This window comes from Ranitomeya imitator, chromosome 2 (assembly GCF_032444005.1).
Source record: "Ranitomeya imitator isolate aRanImi1 chromosome 2, aRanImi1.pri, whole genome shotgun sequence".
NCBI lineage: Eukaryota > Metazoa > Chordata > Amphibia > Anura > Dendrobatidae > Ranitomeya > Ranitomeya imitator.
The window spans coordinates 213,655,204-213,680,697 of NC_091283.1; the positions used below are offsets into that span (position 1 = coordinate 213,655,204).

The following is a 25,494-nucleotide window of genomic DNA, read 5'->3' on the forward strand; positions in this document are numbered from 1 at the left end:
AATTAAATGACGATAATAATACCAAATAATTTGTGTTTGCAATCATTTTCAGGAAGAAATTGAGTATTATCTGACAGAATTGCAGGGGTGTCAATACTTTTACCCATGACTGTATGTCACAAACATAGTTAATAAGTAACATTTCCCACATGTCTACTTTACATTAGCAAAATTTTGGAAACAAAATTATTTTTTGTTAGAAAGTTGTACGGATTAAACTTTGATAAGCGATTTTTGATTTTTCCAACAAAATTTACAAAAACATTTTTTAGGGACCACATCTAGTGATGAGCGAATGTGCTCGTTGCTCAAGTTTTCCGAGCATACTCGAGTGTTCTCCAAATATCTTGGCCGTGCTCGTACATGAATTGTGGCTGTGAGACAGCCTGAATACATGTGAGGATTCCCTAACAAACAGGCAATCCCTGCATGTGTTCAGGTTGTCTAACAGCTGCAAATCATGCAGCTGCGGAGACACAAACATAATCTACGAGCACACCCAAGATACTCAGAGAACACCCGCATGCTTGGAAAACTAGAGTAACGAGCACACTCGCTCATCACTAACCACATCACATTTGAAGTCACTTTGAGGAGTCTATATAATAGAAGATACCCAAAAGTGACACCATTCTAAAAACTGCACCCCTCAAGGTGCTCAAAACCACATTCAAGAAGTTTATAAACCCTTCAGGTACTTCAGAGGAATTTTTGGAATGGGGAAAAAATGTACATTTATCTTTTTTTCCCCCCAAAATTAATTCAGATCCAAATTAATTTTTATTTTGACCAGGGTAACAGGAAAAATGAACCCCCAAATTGTTGTGCAATTTCTCCTGAGCATGCCAATACGCCATATGAGGAATAAAACCACTGTATGGACGCACAGCAGGGCTCGGAAGTGAAAGAGCGTAATTTGACTATTTGAACTTAAAATTTCCTGGAATCATTAGCGAAAGTCATGTCCCATTTCTGATGTGCCTAAACAGTGGCAACCCCATGAGTGACCCCATTTTGGAAACTAGACCCCTCAAGGAATGTATTTAAGTGTGTGGTGAGCACCTTGAACCCCCAGGTGCTTCACAGAAGTTTATAACGTTGAGCTGCAAAAATAATAATATCATATTTTCCTCACAAAAATGTTATTACGGCCCCAAATTTAGCATTTTCATAAGGGTCACAGAAGAAAATGCACCAATTTGTTGTACAATTTTTCCTGAGTACGCCAATACACCATATGTGGGGGAATACCACTTTTAAGGCACAGTGCAAACCTCTGAAGGGAAGAGGCGCTGTTAAGGATATGTATCCTGATTAATGATTGAAGATATTTAAAAAAAATTATGCTTACAGACAAAATGGATGCTTTTCTGAATATGTATATCTCCATGCTTTAAGAAAATTATGATGAAAACCAAGGAAACCACATTGATGACCATACATGCCGACTTTAATGATCTTCTAGATGAAAGATGCTGCTGTGAAACCATGAGAGGAGTGACATATCCACCTCCCCTGAATATGTCTGCCTGAAACATGTCAATGAGGGAGAGAGTAGGATCTGATTTCATTATGCACAAGTCCGTTAAGGGGGGTCCGTCTACTAGAGATAGCTCGTCTCGTAAGCAGTGAAGAAATCCATCAGATCACTAAGACATATCGATAGGCTCGATGAGATTAGGGGTCTGATTTTACATATCTCCAAAGGGATATGTATCCTGCTTAAAGATTGAAGATATCCAAAAAAATAAATGCTTACAGACAAAATTGCCGCTTTGCTGAATATGTATAAAAATCACAGATATTAATTAATGTGTGTACGTGCTCTAAGGCCGGTTTCACATTCGCATTTCCCTGATCTGCGGCGGGCTGCGGACTTCCTCCGTGAAGCCCTGCCCTCGGCCGCACCTCCGCCGCTAGCTCCACCTACATCTGCATGCGGCCTGCGTACCTATATTTAACATTAGGTACGCAGGTCGTGCGGCTGTATGCGGATGGTGCCGCATGCGTCGTTTTGACGATGCGGCGACCAGCGTAGACGCAGCCTGTAGCATTTTTTTTTCTGCATCGTCAAAACGATGCATGCGGCACAATCCGCATACAGTCGCACGAACTGCGTACCTAATGTTAAATATAGGTACACAGGCCGCATGCGGGCAGCATGCAGATGTAGGCGGAGCTAGCAGCAGAGGTGCGGTGGAGGGCGGGGCTTCATGGAGGAAGTCCGCAGCCCGCCGCAGGTCAGGTAAACGCTAGTGTGAAACTAGCCTAAGTCATACCTGTCAGCAGGTTATACAACGCTCAAGTGGACTCTGATATGACAACATGTCCACTCAGCTAATAAAGAATGAGGTAATACTTAGGAGAAAAACAGAATAATAAAAGTTATGAATATTAATTAAAGCCCTCCATAAAGAAGGAGGACTTGGGGGTTTAACGACAGATTTACATTGATAATTGATAATTTATAAAAGGATGTGCCTTCTGATCAATAAACGGATTTGCTGCTAATAACTGTGCCGTCAATCATGAGTGGTTTTTCCTTGTGCATGTAAAATATTTCTCAGAGATACACTTGAGCCACAGACAATTAAGAAGAGTCACACCCTACTGTGACACCTTCAACAGCGCCATATTAGAGTTCAGATTTTGCTGGAATGGTTTGAGGGTACCATGTCACATTCGCAGACCCCTGAGGTGCCAGGACAATAGAAACCCCCTATATGTGAACTCATTTTACAAACTACACTCCCCAATGGATTCATGTAGGGGTGCAGTGATAATATTGACACCACATGTGCCTTACATAATTTTATACCATTGAGCGATGAAAAAAGAATTCATTTCATTTTTACCACTAAAATGTTGTTTAACCCCTTTACCCCCAAGGGTGGTTTGCACGTTATGGACTGGGCCAATTTTTACATTTCTGACCACTGTCCCTTTATGAGGTTATAACTCTGGAACGCTTCAACGGATCCCGGTGATTCTGACATTGTTTTCTCAACACATATTGTACTTCATGATAGTGGTAAAATTTCTTTGATATTACCTGCATTTATTTGTGAAAAAAATGGAAATTTGGCGAAAATTTTGAAAATTTCGCAATTTTCCAACTTTGAATTTTTATGCAATTAAATCACAGAGAGATGTCACACAAAATACATAATAAGTAACATTTCCCACATGTCTACTTTACATCAGCACAATTTTGGAACCAAAATTTTTTTTTGTTAGGGAGTTATAAGGGTTAGGCCGGCGTCACACTAGCGAGTTTTACGGAAGTATGAGCGTATAAAATATGTCCGTAAAACACGCATTACACACGGCCCAATTATTCTCTATGCCCCTGCTCCTATCTGCCGTATTTTACTGATCTGTATTATACGGCTTTCTACGGCCGTAAAAAATTGCAGCATGCTGCGTTTGTCACCGTATTGCGCAAAAAAATTGCCAATGAAAGTCTATGGAAGCCAGAAAAATACGGATTACACACGGACCAGCAGTGTGACTTGCGAGAAATACGCAGCGGTGTTAGAGAGCAAAGCCGGCAATTCAGTGCGGTTTACAGTAAAATTACACTGACAGCTTACAGTAGAATAGGTAGAATAAATGTGTACACATAGCATAGGTATATATATATATGTCAGTGAGACACATATATGTATATATATTATTATTTCATACAGCGCTAGATAGCTTAAAAGCCGGTAATTCAATTGCCGGCTTTTGCTATCTTCTTCCTAAACCTGACATGATATGAGACATGGTTTACATACAGTAAACCATCTCATATTCCCATTTTTTTTGCATATTCCACACTACTAATGTTAGTAGTGTGTATATGCAAAATTTGGCCGTTCTAGCTATTAAATTAAAGGGTTAAATGGCGAAAAAAATTGGCGTGGGCTCCCGCGCAATTTTCTCCGCCAGAGTAGTAAAGCCAGTGAGGGCAGATATTAATAGCCTGGAGAGGGTCCATGGTTATTGCCCCTCCCCCCCGGCTAAAAAAATTTCCCCCAGCCACCCCAGAAAAGGCACATATGGAAGATGCGCCTATTCTGGCACGTGGCCACTCTATTCCCATTCCCGTGTAGCGGTGGGATATGGGGTAAAGAAGGGTTAATGCCACCTTGCTATTGTAAGGTGGCATTAAGCCAAATTAATAATGGAGAGGCGTCAATTATGACACCTATCCATTATTAATCCAATAGTAGTAAAGGGTTAAAAAAAACACAAACACATTATTAAAAAGTATTTTAATGAAATAAACACAAAGGTTGTTGTAATATTTTATTCTACGCTCAATCCATCTAAAGACCCTTGCTCTGTAACAAAGAAAAAATAATAAACCAACAATATCCATATCTTCCATATATCAAACACCAGTGATTGTCTTACCGCTGTCTCTAACATCATGTCCTCCCTCTATCTGAAACTAAACCTGTCAAAAACTGAACTCCTCGTGTTCTCTCCCTCTACTAACCCACCTTTGCCTGACATTGCCATCTCCGTGTGCGGTTCCACCATTACTCCAAAGCAACATGCCCGCTGCCTTGGGGTCATCCTTGATTCTGACCTTTCATTCACCCCCTACATCCGATCACTGGCTCGCTCTTCTTACCTGCATCTCAAAAACATTTCTAGAATTCGCCCTTTTCTTACTTTCGACTCTGCAAAAACTCTTACTGTTTCACTTATTCATTCTCGTCTGGACTATTGTAACTCTCTACTAATCGGCCTCCCTCTTGCAAAACTCTCCCCGCTCCAATCTGTCCTGAATGCTGCAGCCAGGATCATATTCCTCACCAACCGTTACACCGATGCCTCTACCCTGTGCCAGTCATTACACTGGCTACCCATCCACTCCAGAATCCAGTACAAAACTACTACCCTCATCCACAAAGCACTCCATGGCTCAGCACCACCCTACATCTCCTCCCTGGTCTCAGTCTACCACCCTACCCGTGCCCTCCGCTCCGCTAATGACCTCAGGCTAGCATCCTCAATAATCAGAACCTCCCACTCCCGTCTCCAAGACTTTACACGTGCTGCGCCGATTTTTTGGAATGCACTACCTAGGTTAATACGATTAATCCCCAATCCCCACAGTTTTAAGCGTACCCTAAAAACTCATTTGTTCAGACTGGCCTACCGCCTCAATGCATTAACCTAACGATCCCTGTGTGGCCTATTTATAATAAATAAAAAAAAAAAAAAAAAAAAGGTTCCTCGCATCATGTTCTCATACACTTTATGCAGTATTAGCCCTCTGTGTCTGTACTGCTACATACTGGTTCATGCAGCTTTACATGAACACCTGAGCCTTACACTATAGCTGGTCCGAATAACTAAAGCAATTGTTACCATCCACCTCTCGTGTCTCCCCTTTTCCCCATAGTTTGTAAGCTTGCGAGCAGGGCCCTCACTCCTCCTGGTATCTGTTTTGAACTGTATTTCTGTTATGCTGTAATGTCTATTGTCTGTACAAGTCCCCTCTATAACTTGTAAAGCGCTGCGGAATATGTTGGCGATATATAAATAAAAATTATTATTATTATTATTATTATCTTCCGAAGATCTGTAACGTCCCACACTGTAAATCCATCTGAAGGGGTTAAAATATTTTACAGCCACGAGCTCTGCTAATGCAGCAGTGCTCGTGGCTGCAAAACCCCGGGGAATGAAGGTAAACTAGGTCAATGACCTATATTTACCTTCATTTGCGGTGAGGCGCCCTCTGCTGGTTGTCCCTCGAGCGTGGGAACTTTCCTAGAAAGCTCCCAGGCTCGAGTTCCTATGAGGACAACTAGCAGAGGGCGCCTCACCGCAAATGAAGGTAAATATAGGTCATTATATATATGTTTTTATTTATTTTTTTTTACACATGGATCCCTTGTATATCCGTATGTTGGTTTTGCAAGCCTGCGAGAAAAACACGCAGTACGGATGCCATACGGATTACATACGGAGGATGCCATGGGCAAAATACGCTGACACACCCTGCCTACGGAGGAGCTACAGACCACTATTTTGGGGACTTTTCTGCGTATTACGGCCGTAATATACGGACCGTATTGTCTTACGCCGAGTGTGACGCCGGCCTTAAAAGTTGACCAGCAATTTCTCATTTTTACAACACCATTTTTTTTTAGGGACCACATCTCATTTGAAATCATTTTGAGGGGTCTATATGATAGAAAATACCCAAGTGTGACACCATTCTAAAAACTGCACCCCTCAAGGTGCTCAAAACCACATTCAAGAAGTTTATTAACCCTTCAGGTGTTTCACAGGAATTTTTGGAATGTTTAAATAAAAATGAACATTTAACTTTTTTTCTCAAAAAATGTACTTCAGCTCCAATTTGTTTTATTTTACCAAGGGTAACAGGAGAAAATGGACACCAAACGTTGTTGTACAATTTGTCCTGAGTATGCTGATACCCCATATGCGGGAGTAAACCACTGTTTGGGCGCATGGGAGAGCTCGGAAAGGAAAGAGCGCCGTTTGACTTTTCAATGCAAAATTGACAGGAATTGAGATGGGACACCATGTTGCGTTTGGAGAGCCACTGATGTGCCTAAACATTGAAACCCCACACAAGTGACACCATTTTGGAAATTAGACCCCCTAAGGAACTTATCTAGATGTGTGGTGAGCACTTTGACCCACCAAGGGCTTCACAGAAGTTTATAATGCAGAGCCGTAAAAATAATACAAAAATTTTTTCCCACAAAAATTATTTTTTAGCCCCCAGTTTTTGTATTTTCCCAAGGGTAACAGGAGAAATTGGACCCCAAAAGTTGTTGTCCAATTTGTCCTGAGTGCGCTGATACCCCATATGGGGGGGGAACCACCGTTTGGGCACATGGGAGGGCTCAGAAGTGAAGGAGCGCCATTTGGAATGCAGACTTAGATGGAATAGTCTGCAGGCGTCACATTGCGTTTGCAGAGCCCCTAATGTACCTAAACAGTAGAAACCCCCCACAAGTGACACCATTTTGGAAAGTAGACCCCATAAGGAACTCATCTAGATGTGATGTGAGAGCTTTGACCCCCCCAAGTGTGTCACTACAGTTTATAACGCAGAGCCGCGCAAATAAAAAAATATTTTTTTTTTCCACAAAAATTATTTTTTAGCCCCCAGTTTTGTATTTTTCTAAGGGTAACAGGAGAAATTGGACCCTAAATATTGGTGTCCAATTTGTCCTGAGTACGCTGATACCTGATATGTGGGGGGGAACAACCGTTTGAGCGCATGGCAGAGCTCGGAAGGGAAGGAGCATCATTTGGAATGCAGACTTAGATGGATTGGTCTGCAGGCGTCACATTGCGTTTGCAGAGCCCCACATGTACCTAAACAGTAGAAACCCCCCACAAGTGACCCCATATTGGAAACTTGACCCCCCAAGGAACTTATCTAGATGTGTTGTGAGAACTTTGAACCCCCAAGTGTTTCACTACAGTTTATAACGCAGAGCCATGAAAATAAAAAATAACATTTTTCCCCCCAAAATCATATTTTAGCCCCTAGTTTTGTATTTTCCCGAGGGTAACAGGAGAAATTGGACCCCGCACCTTTTTTTCCAATTTGTCCTGAGTACGCTGATACCCCATATGTGGGGGGGAACCACCGTTTGGGTGCATGGGAGGACTCGGAAGGGAAGGAACGCCATTTGGAATGCAGACTTAGATGGAATGGTCTGCAGGCGTCACATTGCGTTTGCAGAGCCCCTAATGTACCTAAACAGTAGAAACCCCACACAAGTGACCCCATATTGGAAACTAGACCCCACAAGGAACTTATCTAGATATGTTGTGAGAACTTTGAACCCCCAAGTGTTTCACTACAGTTTATAACGCAGAGCCGTGAAAATAAAAAATCCTTTTTTTTCTCACAAAAATTATTTTTTAGCCCCCAGTTTTGTATTTTCCCAAGGGTAACAGGAGAAATTGGACCCCAAAAGTTGTTGTCCAATTTGTCCTGAGTACGCTGATACCCCATATGTTGGGGTAAACCCCTGTTTGTGCACACGGGAGAGCTCGGAAGGGAAGGAGCACTGTTTTACTTTTTCAACGCAGAATTGGCTGGAATTGAGATCGGACGCCATGTCGCGTTTGGAGAGCCCCTGATGTGCCTAAGCAGTGGAAACCCCCCAATTATAACTGAAACCCTAATCCAAACACACCCCTAACCCTAATCCCAACGGTAACCCTAACCACACCTCTCACCCAGACACACCCTGTTAGGTCTCGAGTTCCCGCTTCTGCACAGGGGGAATCTCGAGCCATCTCCGCTGCGGTCTCCCATTCTTGTCCAGCCGCAGTGGAGTCTGCTCAGCAGGGACGTCGGTCCCAGCGTCTTGCTCAGTCTCACTCTGTACAGAGAGTTACTGCTGCTTCTTCAGCTTCTGCCATTAAACCCAGTGCTGGTCAGCAGCGAGCGGACTTCTCTGGGACTAAGTCCTTGTCTGCACACACTGAGCATGCCCAGGGCAAGATCTCCCATTGGAGATCGAGGGTCATGTGCTCAGGCTCTGCAGCACATTCCATTGGTCCTTTTGGCAGGTCTTGGAAGGGCAAAGTTTCCGTGGCCACTTCCTGTGCTGCAACTATATAAACTGCGCATGACCGCACGGCCATGCGCTACTGTACATTTGCTTACGTGTGTTTGTTGTGAGTGCAAGTCATCCTTGGATACCCCTTCCCTATTGAATGTCTGTTCGCGGAAGGTGTATGGTTGCTATCTAGCGCCCGACTTATCCTACAGCACTAATCACACGTTACAGCGTCCAGTTGCTGTGACCGCCAGTACGGCGCCGTGCACTTCCTCTGTGCTTTCCTTACCCAAGCCTGGGTGGTTAGTGGCGTTCGTCAGTGCGGCACCGCATGCACTCTTGTGCCCTAATATTGTTATTCAGCTTCCTTACACACCCAGTTGCGGTGTTGTGCCAGCAAGGGTCTAATCGGACTTCAATCCTAGTTGGGGTTGAGTTCGCTGACTACTTGCTCGCCTTCTATGTGCGGTACCGCGATCCTGTGACGCAACAGGATCGCTTCCTTCACGCTGGGTGAAGTTTAACCCACGTGTGTATACTTATGAGTACCGCCATATAGTCCGTCATTACTTAGCAGCAGGTTCCATCTCTGCACGGTGGACCCTGGGCTGCGAACGCACCATACACTATCTGTCTTATTATTTGGTGCGTTCCGCTAGCCCTAACACACCCCTAATCCCAACCCTATTCCCAACCGTAATCTACACCCTAACCCTAACTTTAGCCCCAACCCTAACTGTAGCCTTAACCCTAGCCCTAACCCTAGCCCTAACCCTAACCCTAACCCTAGCCCTAACCCTAACCCTAACCCTAGCCCTAACCCTAGCCCTAACCCTAGCCCTAACCCTAACCCTAATGGGAGAATGGAAATAAATACATTTTTTAAATTTTTTAATTTTTCCCTAACTAAGGGGGTGATGAAGGGTGGTTTGATTTACTTTTATAGCGGGTTTTTTAGCGGATTTTTATGATTGTCAGCCGTCACACACTAAAAGACGCTTTTTATTGCAAAAAATATTTTTTGCGTTACCACATTTTGAGAGCTATAATTTTTCCATATTTTGGTCCACAGAGTCATGTGAGGTCTTGTTTTTTGCGGGACGCGTTGACGTTTTTATTGGTTACATTTTCGGGCATGTGACATTTTTTGATCGCTTTTTATTCTGATTTTTGTGAGGCAGAATGACCAAAAACCAGCTATTCATGAATTTCTTTTGGGGGAGGCGTTTATACTGTTCCGCGTTTGGTAAAATTGATAAATCATTTTTATTCTTCGGGTCAGTACGATTACAGCGACACCTCATTTATATCATTTTTTTATGTTTTGGTGCTTTTATACGATAAGAACTATTTTATAGAAAAAATAATTATTTTTGCATCGCTTTATTCTGAGGACTATAACTTTTTTAATTTTTGCTGATGATGCTGTATGGCGGCTTGTTTTTTGTGGGACAAGATGACACTTTCAGTGGTACCATGTTTATTTATATTTGTCTTTTTGATCGCGTGTTATTCCACTTTTTGTTCGGTGGTATGATAATAAAGCGTTGTTTTTTGCCTCGTTTTTTTTTTTTTCTTACGGTGTTTACTGAAGGGGTTAACTAGTGATATAGTTTTATAGGTGGGGTCGTTACGGACGCGGTGATACTAAATATGTGTACTTTCATTGTTTGTTTTTTTTTATTTAGATAAAGAAATGAATTTATGGGAATAATATATATATTTTTTTTTTCATTATTTAGGATTTTTTTTTTTTTTTACACGTGTGGAAATGTTTTTCCACTGTGAAGCCACCTTCCTCCCTGCAGGCCATCTTGGATCCGGGGCTTGCAGCGAGGAAGGAGGTAGGAGACCCTCGCAGCAACGCGATCACATCGCGTTGCTGCAGGGGGCTCAGGGAAGCCCGCAGGGAGCCCCCTCCCTGCGGGAAGCTTCCCTGTACCGCCAGCACATCGCGATCATGTTTGATGGTGGTGTGCCGGGGGTTAATGTGCCGGGGGCAGTCCGTGACGGCTCCTGGCACATAGTGCCGGATGTCAGCTGCGATAGGCAGACACTCGGCCGCGATCGGTCGCGCTCCCCCCGTGAGCGCGGCCGATTGCGCTGGACGTACTATTCTGTCCTTGGGAATTAGGGCCCACCCCACATGGACGGAATAGTACATCAAATGGCAGAAAGGGGATAAACTGCAAATTTTCAATTTTTCTAAGGGCTGATAGGATTTTTGTTTTACAACAAACTGAGGTTCATTTTTTCCTGAGTGCGCCAATACCCTACATGTAATCAGCAAATATTTTTCAGGCACGGTGCAAAGCTCAGAAGGCAAGGAGCACCAGATTTTACTGTTATGGGTTGCAGGTGCCATGACCAACTGGGAGAGCTCATGAGGTGTCAGAACAGCAGAACCCCACATAGGTGGACCCATTTTACAAACTACAACTCTCAATGAATTAAACTAGGAGTGCAGTGTTCATATTGATACCATGGGTGTGTCATAGAATTCTATACCATTGGGCAGTGAAGAAAAAATAACTACATTTTTACCATCAAAATTTTGTTTTAGCCCCAGATTTTACATTTTCACACAAGAAGTGGGTAAAATTGCCACCACAATTTGTCCCACAATTTCTAGAGAATGTGGCAATACCCCATATGTGTCTGTATAGTACTGCTTAGCCATAAGGAGAGACTCGGGAGAAACGGAGCGCTATTTGACACCTGGAGCTCAGATTTTTCTAGAACAGTTTCTATATACACAGCCCCTAATTGCTAGATGAGCAGAAACTCCACTCAAGTGACCCCATTTTGGAAACTGTACACCTTGGGGAACTTATCTACAGGTGTAGTGAAGATTTTGATTCAATGAATATTTTCCAGAAACAAGCAGCAATGAATGATGCCGAGTAGTGATGAGTGAGTATACTCGTTGCTCGGGTGGTCTCCAAGTATTTATGACTGCTCAGAGATTTAGTTTTATTTGCCGCAGCTGGATGATTTACAGCTATTAGCCAGCCTGAGTACATGTGGGGGTTGCCTGGTTGCTAGGGAATCCCCACATGTAATCAAGCTGTCTAGTAGCCGCAAATCATCCAGCTGCGGCAAGGAAAACTAAATCTCCAAGCAGTAACAAATACTCGGAGACCACCCGAGCGTGCTCAGGAAAACCTGAGCAACGAGTATACTCGCTCATCACTAATGCCGAGTGAAAATTGCAAACTGCCGTTGTAGTGAGTGACCAACACCCTGTAGTGACCAGCACAATGCAGTCACCAATACATTATACCCAGCCTGTGCTTCTGGAAGCATGCACCCTTAAGTTGGGCAGGCTCTCATCACTTCAGAAATCCCAACCGTGGATGCTATATGCGGTTTAGGTACACTGTGGGGCTCAGAAGAGAAGGGGGCATGTGGATTTGGGAGCAGAGAATTTGCTTAATTTCTTTTGGCGAGTGAGGAGCCATTTCACTTTTCCACAAACTGTATGCTACCAGTAACATGGAAGCTCCCAATATTTTCGTTAACAGATGGTGGACCTGAATGAGGGCTTGCTTTTTTGTGGATTGAAGTGAAGATTTTATTGGGAATCTTTTACATAACGTTTGGGATCACATTTATCCGGCGCTCTACCCTGAGCACTTACTTTGTGGTTTCCATCTAAATCTCTGAGTGACGTGATTCACATGAAACTCCCGGGGGATCCATTCACTATAAAGAGGCAGCAGATTTACTCTGGACTCCATCTGGCCTCTCTTCAGTGGTGTCCTTCTTTTCAGAAGTGCACAAAACTGTGGCCGACGGCACTTTTATGCAATCATAAAAAGCCGGACACCGCCGGTTCACTGGTCCTATGGCGTCCACAGTGCCCCGATCTGCCTCATTATTGGGGAATCTTCCAGCAGAGATTCTGTCTGAATCATGTATTTCAGAGATTTACATGGAAACCCCAATGTAAGTGCTCAGCGCAGAGCGCAGAGTAAAGGTACACCGAGCCTCACTGCGATCTTTGGGAGGCAGAATGAAAAAATCAACACCATATGAAGAATTGATTTTATTTATTTTTTTCCGATCTTTAGGAGGCAGAATGAACAAAAACCAGCAATTCAGGAATTTGTGGGTTTCTTTGGGGGGGGGGGGGGGGGTTATGCCATTTTGTGTGTGGTAAAATTGATAAAGCAGTTTTATTCTTCAGGTCAGTATGGTTACAGTGATACCTCATTTATATAATTTTTTTATGTTTTGGAGTTTTTACACATTAAAAACTATTTTATAGAAAAAATAGCTATTTTCACATTACTTTATTAAGAGATCTATAACTTTTTTTATTTTTCCGCTGATGGAGCTGTATGGTGCTTTGTTTTTTTGCGGGACAAGATGACGTTTTCAGTGGTACCATGTTTATTTTACTTTTTACTTACGTTTTATTACACTTTTTGTTCAGTGGTATGATGATAAGGCATTGTTTTTTGCCTTGTTTTTTTATGGGGTACACTAAAGGGTTATCTAGTGGGACAGTTTTATTGCTAGGTTCCTTGCGGATATGTGTATTTTTATTGTTTATATTTTTTTTTCATATCAATATTTATTTATAGATACCATATCTTTTTAATTTTTAATGTTATGTTTGATTTTTGTTTAAAAATATTTTTACAATTATTTAAAAAAAAGTTTTACTTTTTTTTACTTTGTCCCACTATGGGACTATCATTTTTTTTACAGTCTGATTGCTTGTACAGCATGGGGATGTAGCAGCATCCTTATGCTGTACAAGCTGTCAGCTCTGCACTGCGCATGATCAGCAATTTTCTTAGATCTGGTCACCCAGATGTTGTCATGACGACATGAGATCACCATGGTAACGATCGGGACCCCACGTCACACTGTGGGGGCTCTGATCCAAAGGCAGAGAGAGGGGCTGTCATCCCTCTGCTGGCTCCTGGAATTCTGTGATCGTGTTTGATCGCAGCATTTAGGGGATAAAGTGCTGGGAGCTGGGAGTGGGGGACTGCTTCTGGCACTTAAGGCCAAGTATCAGCTGTCAGAATCAGCTGACACCCATCTGTGATTGCCCACACACAGCCAGTGTGCGCAGGGCGATCGCGAAGACGTAATAATCCGTCCCTGGTCAAATAGGCCCAGGGCACAGGGACGTATTATTATAACAAATATCAGAAAGGCGTTAAGCTGGAGGAGATTGGATTTCTTTTGGTAATTTGGTCCTCCATTGGTTTCCGTATGGACCCTGCTAAGGTACAGTTCATATGAAACTGGGTGCAGCCCAAGAACCTCAAGACTCTTAAGTGTTTTTGGGGGGTTTCCAACTACAAAATAAGGTTCATCATGGGATTTTCCAAAATGTTCAAACCCATCATCGACTCTACTCGCAAGGAGGCCGATGTACCTGGGTGAGGGGTTGAGTCTGAATGTGCATTTTCTAGCCTCAAGGAGGCGTTTGCCTCTGCCACAGTTCTGGTCCATCCGGACCTTGATAAACCATTTGTGGTGGAGGTGGATGCATCTGAGGTCGACGTGGGGCGGTGTTGTCTCAGGGATATGCTACTCTTACTCAACTTCGGCCCTGTGTTTTTTTTCTAATACATTTTCCCCCACGGAGTTAAATTATGATGTTGGGAATTGTTGGCCATTAAATGGGCTCTTGAGGAGTTGAGGCACTTCTTTGAGGGAGCTAGACATCCGCTTGTAGAGCTCACTAACCATAAAAGTTTTATCTATTTGGAAACTACCAAAAGGCTTAATCCCAGACGGGCTAGATGAGTCTCGTTTTTTCACAATTTCATTTTTCTATTACCTACATTCCTGGGTCTAAAAACACCCATGTGGATGCTGTCTCCTGTAGTTTATACCCTGTTCAGCAGGAAGAGGTCAATCACCTATGTTATCCCCTGGTGGTCGCCACTAGGGTTGAGTGAAACGGGTCGAAATTTTTCAAAAGTCGCCGACTTTTGGCAAGGTCGGGTTTCATGAAACCCGACCCGACCCCTGTGTGGGGTCGGCCATGAAGTTGGCGATCTTTTGAATCTGGAATCGGAATTCCGATACCGATTCCCGATATGTTTAAGATATCGGCAATTGGTATCGGAATTCAGATTTAAGTGTAAAATAAAGAATTGAAATAAAAAATATCGCAATACTTACCCTCTGACGCGCCCTGGTACTAACCTGGAACCTTCCTCCTTCGAATCAGCGCTTCCAGGACCTTGCGGTGACGTCGCGGTGACGTTGCGGCTTGTGATTGGTCACGCGGCCGCCCATGTGACCGCTCGCGCGACCAATCAAAAGCCGTGACGTCACCGAAGGTCCTTCAAGCGCTGATTCTTAGGAAGGAAGGCTGTCGGAAAGAAGCAGGGCGCATCCGAGGGTGAGTATATACCTAATAGGAATATACTCACCCTCGGACGCGCCCAGCTTCTTTCCGGCAGCCTTCCTTCCTAAGAATCAGCGCTTGCAGGACCTTCGGTGACGTCAAGGTGACGTCACGGCTTCTGATTGGTCGCGCGAGCGGTCACATGGGCGGCCGCGCGACCAATCACAAGCCGCGACGTCACCGCGACGTCACCGCAAGGTCCTGGAAGCGCTGATTCGAAGGAGGAAGGTTCCGGTTAGTACCAGGGCGCGTCAGAGGGTAAGTATTGCGATATTTTTTATTTTAATTCTTTATTTTACACTAAAATATGGATCGCAGGGCCTGAAGGAGAGTTTCCGCTCCTTCAGACCCTGGGAACCATGGAAACCCAATGCACTGCATTGGGTTTCGGGTTTCGGCCGACCCTGACCCCGACTTTTTTTATAGGATCGGCCGATTTCACTCAACCCGACTTTTGAAAAAGTCGAGTTTCGTGAAACCCGACCCGATCCTATAAAAGTAAAGGTCGCTCAACCCTAGTCGCCACAAACAAAGTAGAATGGAAGATTGTTAAGTCATAGCACTGGATCCTACTGATACCCCGCAGAATAAGTTGTTTGAGCCTGTTAACCTTAGGCTCCGTATTATCCAGGACTGTCATAATTCTGTCCTGGCTGGGGTCAAGGGTACCATGCACTTGGTGAAAAGAGGCCCTCCTTGGATCAGGATGTGAAGGCATTTGTTCAGTTCTGTGAGGTGTGCGCCAGGAGTAAGGTGCCATGGTCCGCTTAGGTTTGTAAACTCCTCCCACTTCCTATTCCGGACTGACCCTGGTAGAACATCTCAATGGATTTTATCATAGATCTACTTGCCTCTGATGGGATGACTGTTATCTGAGTTATCGTTGACCGTTTCTCCCGCCAGTGTCACCTTATCCCTCTGACATGTTTGCCTTACTCTCACAAGATGATAAACGTGTTTATTGATAATGTGTTCAGGTTACATGGTGTCCCGGTCAATATAGTGTCTGAGGTTCACAGTTTATCTGTAGGTTCTGGAAGGCTTTCTGTGGCAGTATTGGGACAAAATTGACATTTTTTTCTGCATGCGATCCCCAGTCTAATGGTCTTTCAGAAAGGAACCAGTCACTGTAAACGTACCTTAGGTGCTTTTGTTCTCATAACCAGATTGAATGGGGGACTATTTACTTTTGGCAAAGTTTTCCTTTAATATTAGACATCATGAGTCATTGGGTATGTCTTCTTTCTTTTGTAACTTTTATCTCCATCCCAGGTCTCCTGCTTTCCTCAGGGGTGGGAAGAAATTCCTGGAGTCTATGAAACTACTATTAGGCTGAAGGTGGTTTGGGAGGGGATTCTATGGCAGCTTCAGAAGGCGTCCTCCAGGCAGAAGGTTGCAACTGATCAACTTCTGTCTTAAGGAGAGCAGTTGGTGGTTGGGGATCTGATGTAGGTGTCCACTAAAAACCTTAAACTGAAGTTACCTTGCTCTAAGTTAGGCCCTTGGTTTATTACACCTTTTCCTATTCTGGAGGAAGTTAATCCGGTTGCTTTTAGGGTTAACTCACCTCTGCTGTTAGGGTCCCCAATGTCTTTCATTGGCCCCTACTAAAGAAAGTTCAGAGACCGGTGGTCGCTCATCCCTCCTTGGGCCCTGTCCTCGTGGATAGTCAGGAGAAGTATGAGGTCGAACAGATTGTTGATTCCAGAAAAATACGGAATTCCATTTAATGTTTGAAAGGGGTATGGACCGGAAGAGAGATTGTGGTCCCACGGGATGCATTCATGCCAATGAGTTGATTGCCAAATTTCATGCCAAGTTTCCTGGCAAACCAAAAGAGTCTGGAGGTCTCTCCTCAAAAGAGGGATACTGTCAGGAATTGAGGTTCCCTCCAGTCTTCTCTCTCCTCCTCCGGTGTCTCTGTGGTCGAAGTGAAGATTGGGCATTGCCCCAGCGTGGTCAGGTGACTGCTGGGAGGCAGATTTAAACCCGCTATTTCCTCCTTTTGTTGTTGCTTATTCTCAGTTCTGGTGGGTGGTTAATGTCAATGTTGCTGTGCTTCTGAGGAGGTTCATGCTTTGGTGCCTGTGCTTCATTTATTATTGTTCACCTTAATTTATGCAGTTGGACTGTAATTTTTTGGCTCTGGTGTGTTTGCCCTTTCTTCTGTTAGCGAGTCTGGTCATCAGCCGCCGTGCTGCTCGCCAACTAGGAAGGACCCTGCTAAAGTTCCCCCTTGCCAGGATTGGGAGGAGCGTGAAGAGTTTACTCGGCCCTCAAGGGTGCAAGGCATCAAGTGTGACCAACACACTGCTCTTACTAGCTAGCAGTAGGCAATTTCACCATCACCCAGCAATAGAGCATACTCAGAAAAGACTTGGAAGCCATTGGGTGAGTGATTAGTACGAAGACATGCGGAGGAGACAGATTATGGACTGCAGTGTTAGCTGATTGAACTGAAGACGTTGGGGAATTTTGAGCCAGAAAAGGGATTTGTGGAGGAGTATTGTGGGGAGAGGTGGATTAGTTGGCCAGCAGAGTTAAGGATAGACAAGAGAGGTGCTAGTAGGGAGGCCACAGATGAGGATATTGTAGTAGTTGAGGCAGGAGATGATGAGGGCTCTAACTTTTTACTAAATTGAGGGTTGGGGAAGACATATTCTGCAAATATTTTTGAGTTGGAGGCAGCAGGAGGTGGCAAGAGCTTGCATATGCTTTTTGATAAACAGGGCAGAATTGAGGGTTACTCAAAGGCATTAGACTTTCTGTGTTGCGGAGAGCGTGGTGTAATTTATTGTGATAGACAGATCTAGTAGGGGGGTTAGTTGAGATGAATGAAGGATGATGAGTTCAGTTTTGTCCACATTAAGCTTTAGGAAGCGTGATGAGAATAAGGAGCATACGGCTGATAGACACTCTGGGATAGGTATAAAGATGTTATACCACTTACCTTGACATATAATTTTCTCACGAAGTTAGTAAGATTTAAAACAGGGTGCAACAAAATAGAAATATTATGCAGTCTCCTTTTTCTGCCATTTTAAAGAACAATAGAGATGAGCGAACCTTTCAAAGTTCGTTTCGGTTCAGATTCAATTCGCCGCACGGACTGATGTCCGCCAAACGGTTCATCGAATGTATCTGAACCCCATTAGATTCAATAGGAAGCAAAAGCCAAATGCATAGACAACATCTTAAGGGGTGGCAAATAACTTCCCAAACAGAATTAGGGGCAGACACCATGAAAAGTGGCATCAATTGACACACAGTAGAAATTTGCAAATGGCACCAGGGCCTGGTCCAGCATTTACAGCTTGGAATTGAAGTTTCAATGAGGACCTGGTGGTTAACAGAGCAGTGTTAGCCTTCTTAGATAAGAACCCTGACACCTCATGCAACACCTTCATTTTTTTTCAAATTCCAGCCAGACTCAGATGGCACAAACATTAGTTTCATACAGTACTGTTGGTAGAAAAATGTAAGGAAAGTAAGAAATGTAATTCACTGAAAGTGGGTTCAGGCCTGTCTATCTGGGAGCCCTACTTACACAGGCAACCCACCGGATGGAGATCCAACTTTGAGTCTCCACATTTAAAACAAATTGTAACATCAGCAGCAGTAGCAACATCAGGCACAGAAGACAACAAAAAGATGGCAAAGACTGCAATAATGTGAGATGAATACATGACACTAAATATGACACCATTGCCTAGTCTGCCCAATCTGTAACTGGGGTGCAAAAATCTTTGGATTGCTCATTTTGATGAAAGTTAGGTGGTCTACACTTTGAGAGGACAGCTGGATGCGCTAATCCATCAGGGCACTACCAGCAGTGCAGAAAACACATTCTAAAGGAACGCTGGCTTCTGGGCGTGACAAAACCTCCAAGGCATGTCAAGCGAGCTCATGCCAAACAGTTTGTCTTTGGAGTTTGGGAGGAAATCAGATTACCTGGATGAAACCTACACAAACAAGGGAAAAATACACAAACACCTTGCAGATGTTGTCCTTGGTTGGATTTGAACCCAGGAGCCCAATGCTGCAAAGCTTCAGTGCTAACCAATGAGCTGCGGTGCTGTGCAGCATCTTCTACCTATACCACCACTTGGACCTGTTCTTCCCGGTTTAAGATTATTATTTTTTATTTTTCTTCTGTTTAACGTAAGGACAGGATGCAGCTGTAGTGATTGACAGTGTTAGGTTTTGCATCTGTGCTGTTTTGAAAAGCCACTCTCTGTGTGCTCTGCACCTGTGTCTGTGACAATGCCATTCCTAACCCAAGGTTTTTATAATCTGTAACTGTGATGGTGGGAGTGAAGTGCGTCTGGACATATTATTTTTCTCTTATGCAACCCTGTGTGTAATGGTACTGTGCCAAAAGCCGCTGTGTGTATTCTTTGGCCCATACCTGATTATTTAACCAATATCTGTGGGAGTACTGTACCTTTAAGCCGCTCTGTGTACTCTGCAACCTTGCTTGTGGGGGTACTCTGGGCCATCGTCTGGGTGTGAAGTATTTGATCAGCTTTTTTATTGAAATGTGGAAATATACTCTGCAGAAGTAATCAAACTAGGTATAAGGGGTAAATAAATATAAGCTAACATGAATATTCCCCAATAATAAGAAGATAAAAAAATAAAACTTTTAATATATAACTCTAAAAAGGGACAAACAACAATTACAAACACCACACTAAAAATATGCACACTACATCCACCCTCAAGATGAACCCTGAACTGTGTGCCTGCCCGGCTGTGGAGGTTGGCACCCTTTGACAACGCACACAAGAATGGCGCCCCGCTCACCGACTACTGACCCTACTGTCCTATTATGCCCTATCGATAAGTGCCAGCTGATGCACTTTCACAACATATGAGGATTGTACACAATAGAACAGGTCAGAAAGAAAGGCAGTGCACCTGTATATATAAATCAGGTCAGGGAAAATAGTGAATTACCATGCCTGATAAAAATGATGCACAGCAAAAATGAATAAGATAAGTAACCCCTCTCTAATCTGTACCTCCGCTGTTCCATGGCTGTCAGCGGAGGTTGGCACCCTACTTGTCAGCTGATATGGCGCCCCCGCATCACGGCGGCTAGCCCTAAGAGACCCTTATGATACACAGGCCAGATTAAACACTTATAAAAGGTGCTTCAACCAAAATAGAACAGCATCAACTTTCACCATCATCAGTTATTCGAATGACCCATAGATTAAGATGATATAGACAATAAAATGAACAAGAGGGCTACTTATCAAGATAGATGTCATAGAACCTCTATGCGTTTTGCCATAGGGATCATCAGGAGGTTGGGTAGATAGATAATGCATGTGCTCTGCGTGTGAAATTTGTTATCAGCTTCTGGGCAATAAATGTGGAAACAACATTGTTCTTCCATTTGCAGCCCCCTAGTCCTTACTCCGACATTTTACAACCATTTTACTGCATTAAAGTTAGAGTCCCCATTGACTTATATTGTGTTTGGTTTCCAGGGTCAAGTTCGGATGCCAAACCAGTCTTTTTAAAAATTCTGGGCCAACCCAAACATCCACGGGTTTGCTCATCCATAGCTGCTAAGATCGAAACTTGTATTTTTGTGCCAGTTTTTATGGGAATTCTTTTGTTTACCTATTACTGTGTGTCCCCATATCTAAGATGAGCTGAGAACATACTTGTTCTTAATTAAGTCTTACAGGATTTCCTGTTGAAAACAGAACATGTTTTTCATCTCATTATAGAAAAGCAAAAGGGCAATATTTTGCTACCACAATTGATAGGGTGCAATTTGCTGATATCATTAGTAAGTTCCACTCTTCTGGCACTATTAATTGGGGTGCAAAATGTCACATAAATGAATCAACATTAAATTCTACCTTTAGCTCTTGTACGTATGTAGCAACACAGGGTGATTATGCTTGTATTTATCTTTGATGTGTAATTTGTTTAATTATACAATGTTTAGCAGTTTTTATTATGCTGGCGTTTTATACATGCATAACTGTTAAATGAGCTTTATCCAGGGGGATCACAATAAAACTCCTCTGCCTTTAGTAACCACAGTTTTATGCTGCATCATATTAGCAATTCGTATTTGTAAGGCATGGGGAACTGAGATAAGGGCCGGATTTTTGTTTTAATAACAGTAAGGTTGGTCTTTTATGGCATAGCGACTAGAGTCAGTGCAAATAGATTTACAGTATCCGGCCAATCGGCCATGTCAGTATTCTGTAATCACTGAATGAGAGGCCTATCTCCCAGCTTTTCTATTAACTAGCTGGCTGGCCTGAAGCATTACGTTAGAAGTTCAGCCAGGCCGACGAATCAAAAGAAGAATCCTGTAGATTCTGCTGATGGACCTGTTTCTGCAAATCAATTTGCACCAACTCTAATAGCTTCAATATATTCTATAAATGTATAGTAAATGCAGATCCTGCCAATGAGGCCATGTCTATCTAGACAACAGGCCAGTAATGGTGGAGAGGTGGTCAAAATTCCCATTCATCTTTAAGGGAATTCCAATTCCAACCACCCCTCCACTGAAAGTAGCTCGTGATGGTGCCCCATTCTGGAGACAAATGCAGGTCTCATTAGTGGATATGCCTTGTGAGGGGTCTTTTCTCTGCAGGTTTTCACCCGCAGACACGACACACTGTCCTCAGCTCCTCCTGGAGCCATGTGGGAGTCCTTCCTCTCCCAAGTCACAACACAAACTGACTCTCATGTCCAGGTATTTAACAAACCCATGTGATGATCACATGACTGTGACATCACCGCAGGTCCTGTTCGTACAAATACCGGTGTCGGCTCTGCAAGTGGAGATATGGTGAGCACCCTCCCTCTTACTCTATGGGTGCCCACAAAACCAGCCCATGTATACAACTTTAAATTAACCCTCTTAGCATGTAGTGTGCTGGAGGAAAACTATTCTGGTTTTACATCACTGATATCAGACTGCACAGTGACACATATCTATTCATGAACTGTGCTAGAGACCCTGTCACAGCCTTTAACATGCTAAATGAGAAGATCCCTTTAAGTCTTCACTACAAATAATTGAGTGATCATAATGCAATCTAATTTAAAAAGAACATTTTTTTTAATTCACTCTAGGAACTTCCTCTAGTGTCATTGAACTGCTGTAATTGCAACTTCTCTACGGTGCCCCAGGATTTGCCTACACATGCTATAAGACTAGACCTTAGTTTTAACCCACTCAGGAGTCTTCGCAAAAAGAACTTCTTCCAGATGTCTAAACTTGAACTTCTAGACCTTACAGGGTGAGTATTCCACCAAATCCTCCAAAGTGGCTTGTAAATGTAACTGTTTTTGTGCCTATATACCTTTGTAATATAGCTTTAATCCCTTTCGTATCCATCTTCATAGGTGCAGTATAGCCTCTATTGAAGATCATGCTTTCGTTGGCCTTGAGAATTTGCATACCTTAATCCTCACTGGAAACCCAATACGATTTTGGCCTCCATTAATGTTTTCAGGCCTTGATTCCTTACATCGACTTGTTGTTGTTGAAACATCTCTTATGTCACTATCAAAGCTTCCTGTGGCTCAACTTATCTCGCTAAAGGAGCTGAATGTTGCCAAGAATTTGCTGAAGAGTTTGTACCTGCCCTTTTATGTGTCTTCCCTTCACGTTCTGGACCTCCGTGCAAATCAGATTATTGACATAAAAGAAAATGACCTAGAGAACCTACGGAATGTAAATGTTTCCAATTTTTCACTCATATTATCGCAGAACCATATAGACCACATTGATCCTGGTGCCTTTACATTAATTTCTTTACGTACATTACATTTAAAAGGCTGCTTTTCTAATGGGGATATTATGAAAAGGAGCTTTAATGCCATGTATGGACTTCATGTTGAGACTGTAGTGATTGGCCATTACAGAAACTCTTTAACAAAGATTTCGGTAAAAAGTGAACATTTCGAAGAATTATGCGGAATGAAAATTAAGGAATTGGCAATAAGTGGTATGCACTTTTCAAAAGAAAATATCTTCTGCGAATGCTTTCTAAACATCACGTCTCTTCGTGTGATAAATACAGACTTGCATTTTTTGTACTTTAAATCTGTAGCCTCCAACCTTCAAAAGATTGAAGTAAAAAAAAGTCTGCTCTGTAAAATGCCCTTGGGAGTCATCTCAAAGCTCGAAAAACTGAAAGAGATTCGGATAACACAAAATGAACAACTTTCCTACTTCACAGACACAATAGAAGCCCCTAACCTTGAATTATTGGACTTGAGCGGGAATAAACTAAATATTGACCCTTGTTGTGCTTTGATTTATGATGGGGTACCTTTTCTGAAACACCTAAACCTTAGTTACAATCCTAAGATATTCCTGAGCAGTTTATTCCTAAACATGTCTCATCTCCATGTACTGGATCTCAGTCACACACAGTTGGCCAACGTAGGCTCATATCCAATATTTTATCTTATGGAAAGACTAGTTTACCTTGATCTGTCATACACATCATGCCATTTTTCTATTCAGTGCTCTTTTTGTGGCCTGAAGAGTGTAGAAGTGGTTAAAGTTGCCCATACTACCTTCGATACTAATATCCTGGCTTCTGTATTTGCAAACTTGACTGAGCTCCGCTTACTGGATGTGTCATCTTGTGGACTGAAGAATATTCCCGTTGAAACATTTGCTAGTCTTATATTTCTACAAACATTGGACCTCAGTAAGAACAACCTACTTGAACTCCAACCACCGATGCTAAGTCCGTTAATAGGACTTACAATGTTAAATGTGAGTTCCAACAGTTTCCAGAGTTTCTCTGAGGAAACCACTGAATTTCTATCCAAAAAATTGAAAAACGTGGACCTATCACATAATCCATATGTCTGTTCTTGTCACCAGAAAACATTTCTCCTGTGGGTCCATGAGCAAAGCAGCAGAGGACTGAAATTCAGTGAAAATCTTAAATGTAGTACACCAGAAGATCTAAAGGGTACACAGCTTAGTGAAGTGAACTTAAACTGTGATTTGATTATTTTTGTAGGTTTGGCGATTTTTGCAATGATAATAGCCATTGCTGGGGGTATATTTTGTTGTTATAAACAAAAGTACTTTTACCTTTGCTATTTATTACGAACTGATAAAAATGAAAATTCTGAAAAGGAATATGATGCATTTGTTATCCATTCCAGCTTAGATGAAGAATGGGTAAAAGAACAATTAGTTCCCAAATTAGAAGACAATAATCCACACTTTCAATTATGCCTGCATTACCGAGATTTTATACCAGGCATGCCCATTACTACCAATATCGTGAATGAAGGAATTCGTAGAAGCAGAAAAGCTTTAATTATCCTGTCTCAAAACTTTATTGAGAGCAAATGGTGCAGCTTTGAATTTGAGATGGTCATGTCCTGGCAGTTCTTGGAAAGCCAATGTGGAATCATCGTTATTCTCCTGGAGGCAGTTAATATGGCTCATCTTAAACATATGCTTGGACTAAACAAATATCTTCGCAAGAACACTTACTTGAAGTGGGTGGATGGATATGTGGAGAGAAGAGTTTTTTGGATGCGCTTAAGAGAAGCTTTACAGCACGGGGATGAAAAGACAAAAGGCACTCACCTGGTAGACGTCGATGGAGAACTTTTTGAGAACCAGAATGAACACAACAAAATGTACGAATAAAGGAAAAACTGTAATTTGGGGGTAAAATGGACTTATTTGCAAGCTACTTAATAAATTAATGTTTCCATTCTTATTGATGTTAATCCAATTCATAAAGTTGATGGTTTCCATGTGTCAAAGAAGCACTTCCATAATATATCAATAGAAAAATACAGGGGCCAAGGGCCCAGTCAGCTCACCAACAGACCACAGGAGCACGTGAACCCGTCCTGACCCAGACGTAGCAACAGCTTGAAGACGTAAGAAATGTGAAGATTGTTCCAGCTCCTTTTCGATTAAAAGTCCTTTATTGATCCATATCCTTAAAAATCATCCCTGCACAAAAGGGAATGTGAACAGCGACAAAAATCTGCTAATAGCAACGCGTTTCAATCTAAAAGATCTTCATCATGGCTATCTGGAACAATCTTCACATTTCTTACGTCTTCAAGCACTTCCATAGTCTTATTATATTGTAGCCATTCTATTATAAAGCACTGTGTACTTACAATTGCTCATTTTGCCTTTCCACCCAGATAATTCTTCTCTTTTACATTAGGTCTATGACATCATGTGATTAAAAACTGACAAACTGAATCCTTCTAAGCTCTAGGTAGAAACAGGAGGTCAATTTTCCCTGCATGAGTCATCACTGCAAAAGTCCCTAGCAGGGTGAGAAGGAGCAGCAGGGTCAGGAGTTGAAGAGGGGAGTAATAAATGCAGGGAAAAGAGACTTCCTGTTTCTACATAGAACAGAGAAAAGAGAAGAATTAGCTGGGTAGAAAGGCAAAATGAGCAATTGTAAGTACACTGTGCTGTATAACATGTTGACTGCAATATATTGATAGGATAAAGGCGTTGATGGCAAAGCTTCTATAATGTCTGGTTAATTTATAAGT

General features: G+C 42.6%; 1 protein-coding gene across 1 annotated transcript in view; it reads left to right on the top strand.

The window, feature by feature from the left end:
* The window catches only part of TLR4 (toll like receptor 4), a 46,448-nt gene extending 21,744 nt beyond the window's left edge, over positions 1-24,704 (top strand). Inside the window, exons 2-3 of the mRNA XM_069748559.1 lie at positions 22,060-22,226; positions 22,333-24,704. Coding sequence (XP_069604660.1) covers positions 22,060-22,226; positions 22,333-24,616 — 2,451 coding nt within the window. The 3' untranslated portion in view covers positions 24,617-24,704. The remainder of the gene's footprint in view (positions 1-22,059; positions 22,227-22,332) is intronic.
* Positions 24,705-25,494: the final 790 nt, after the last annotated feature.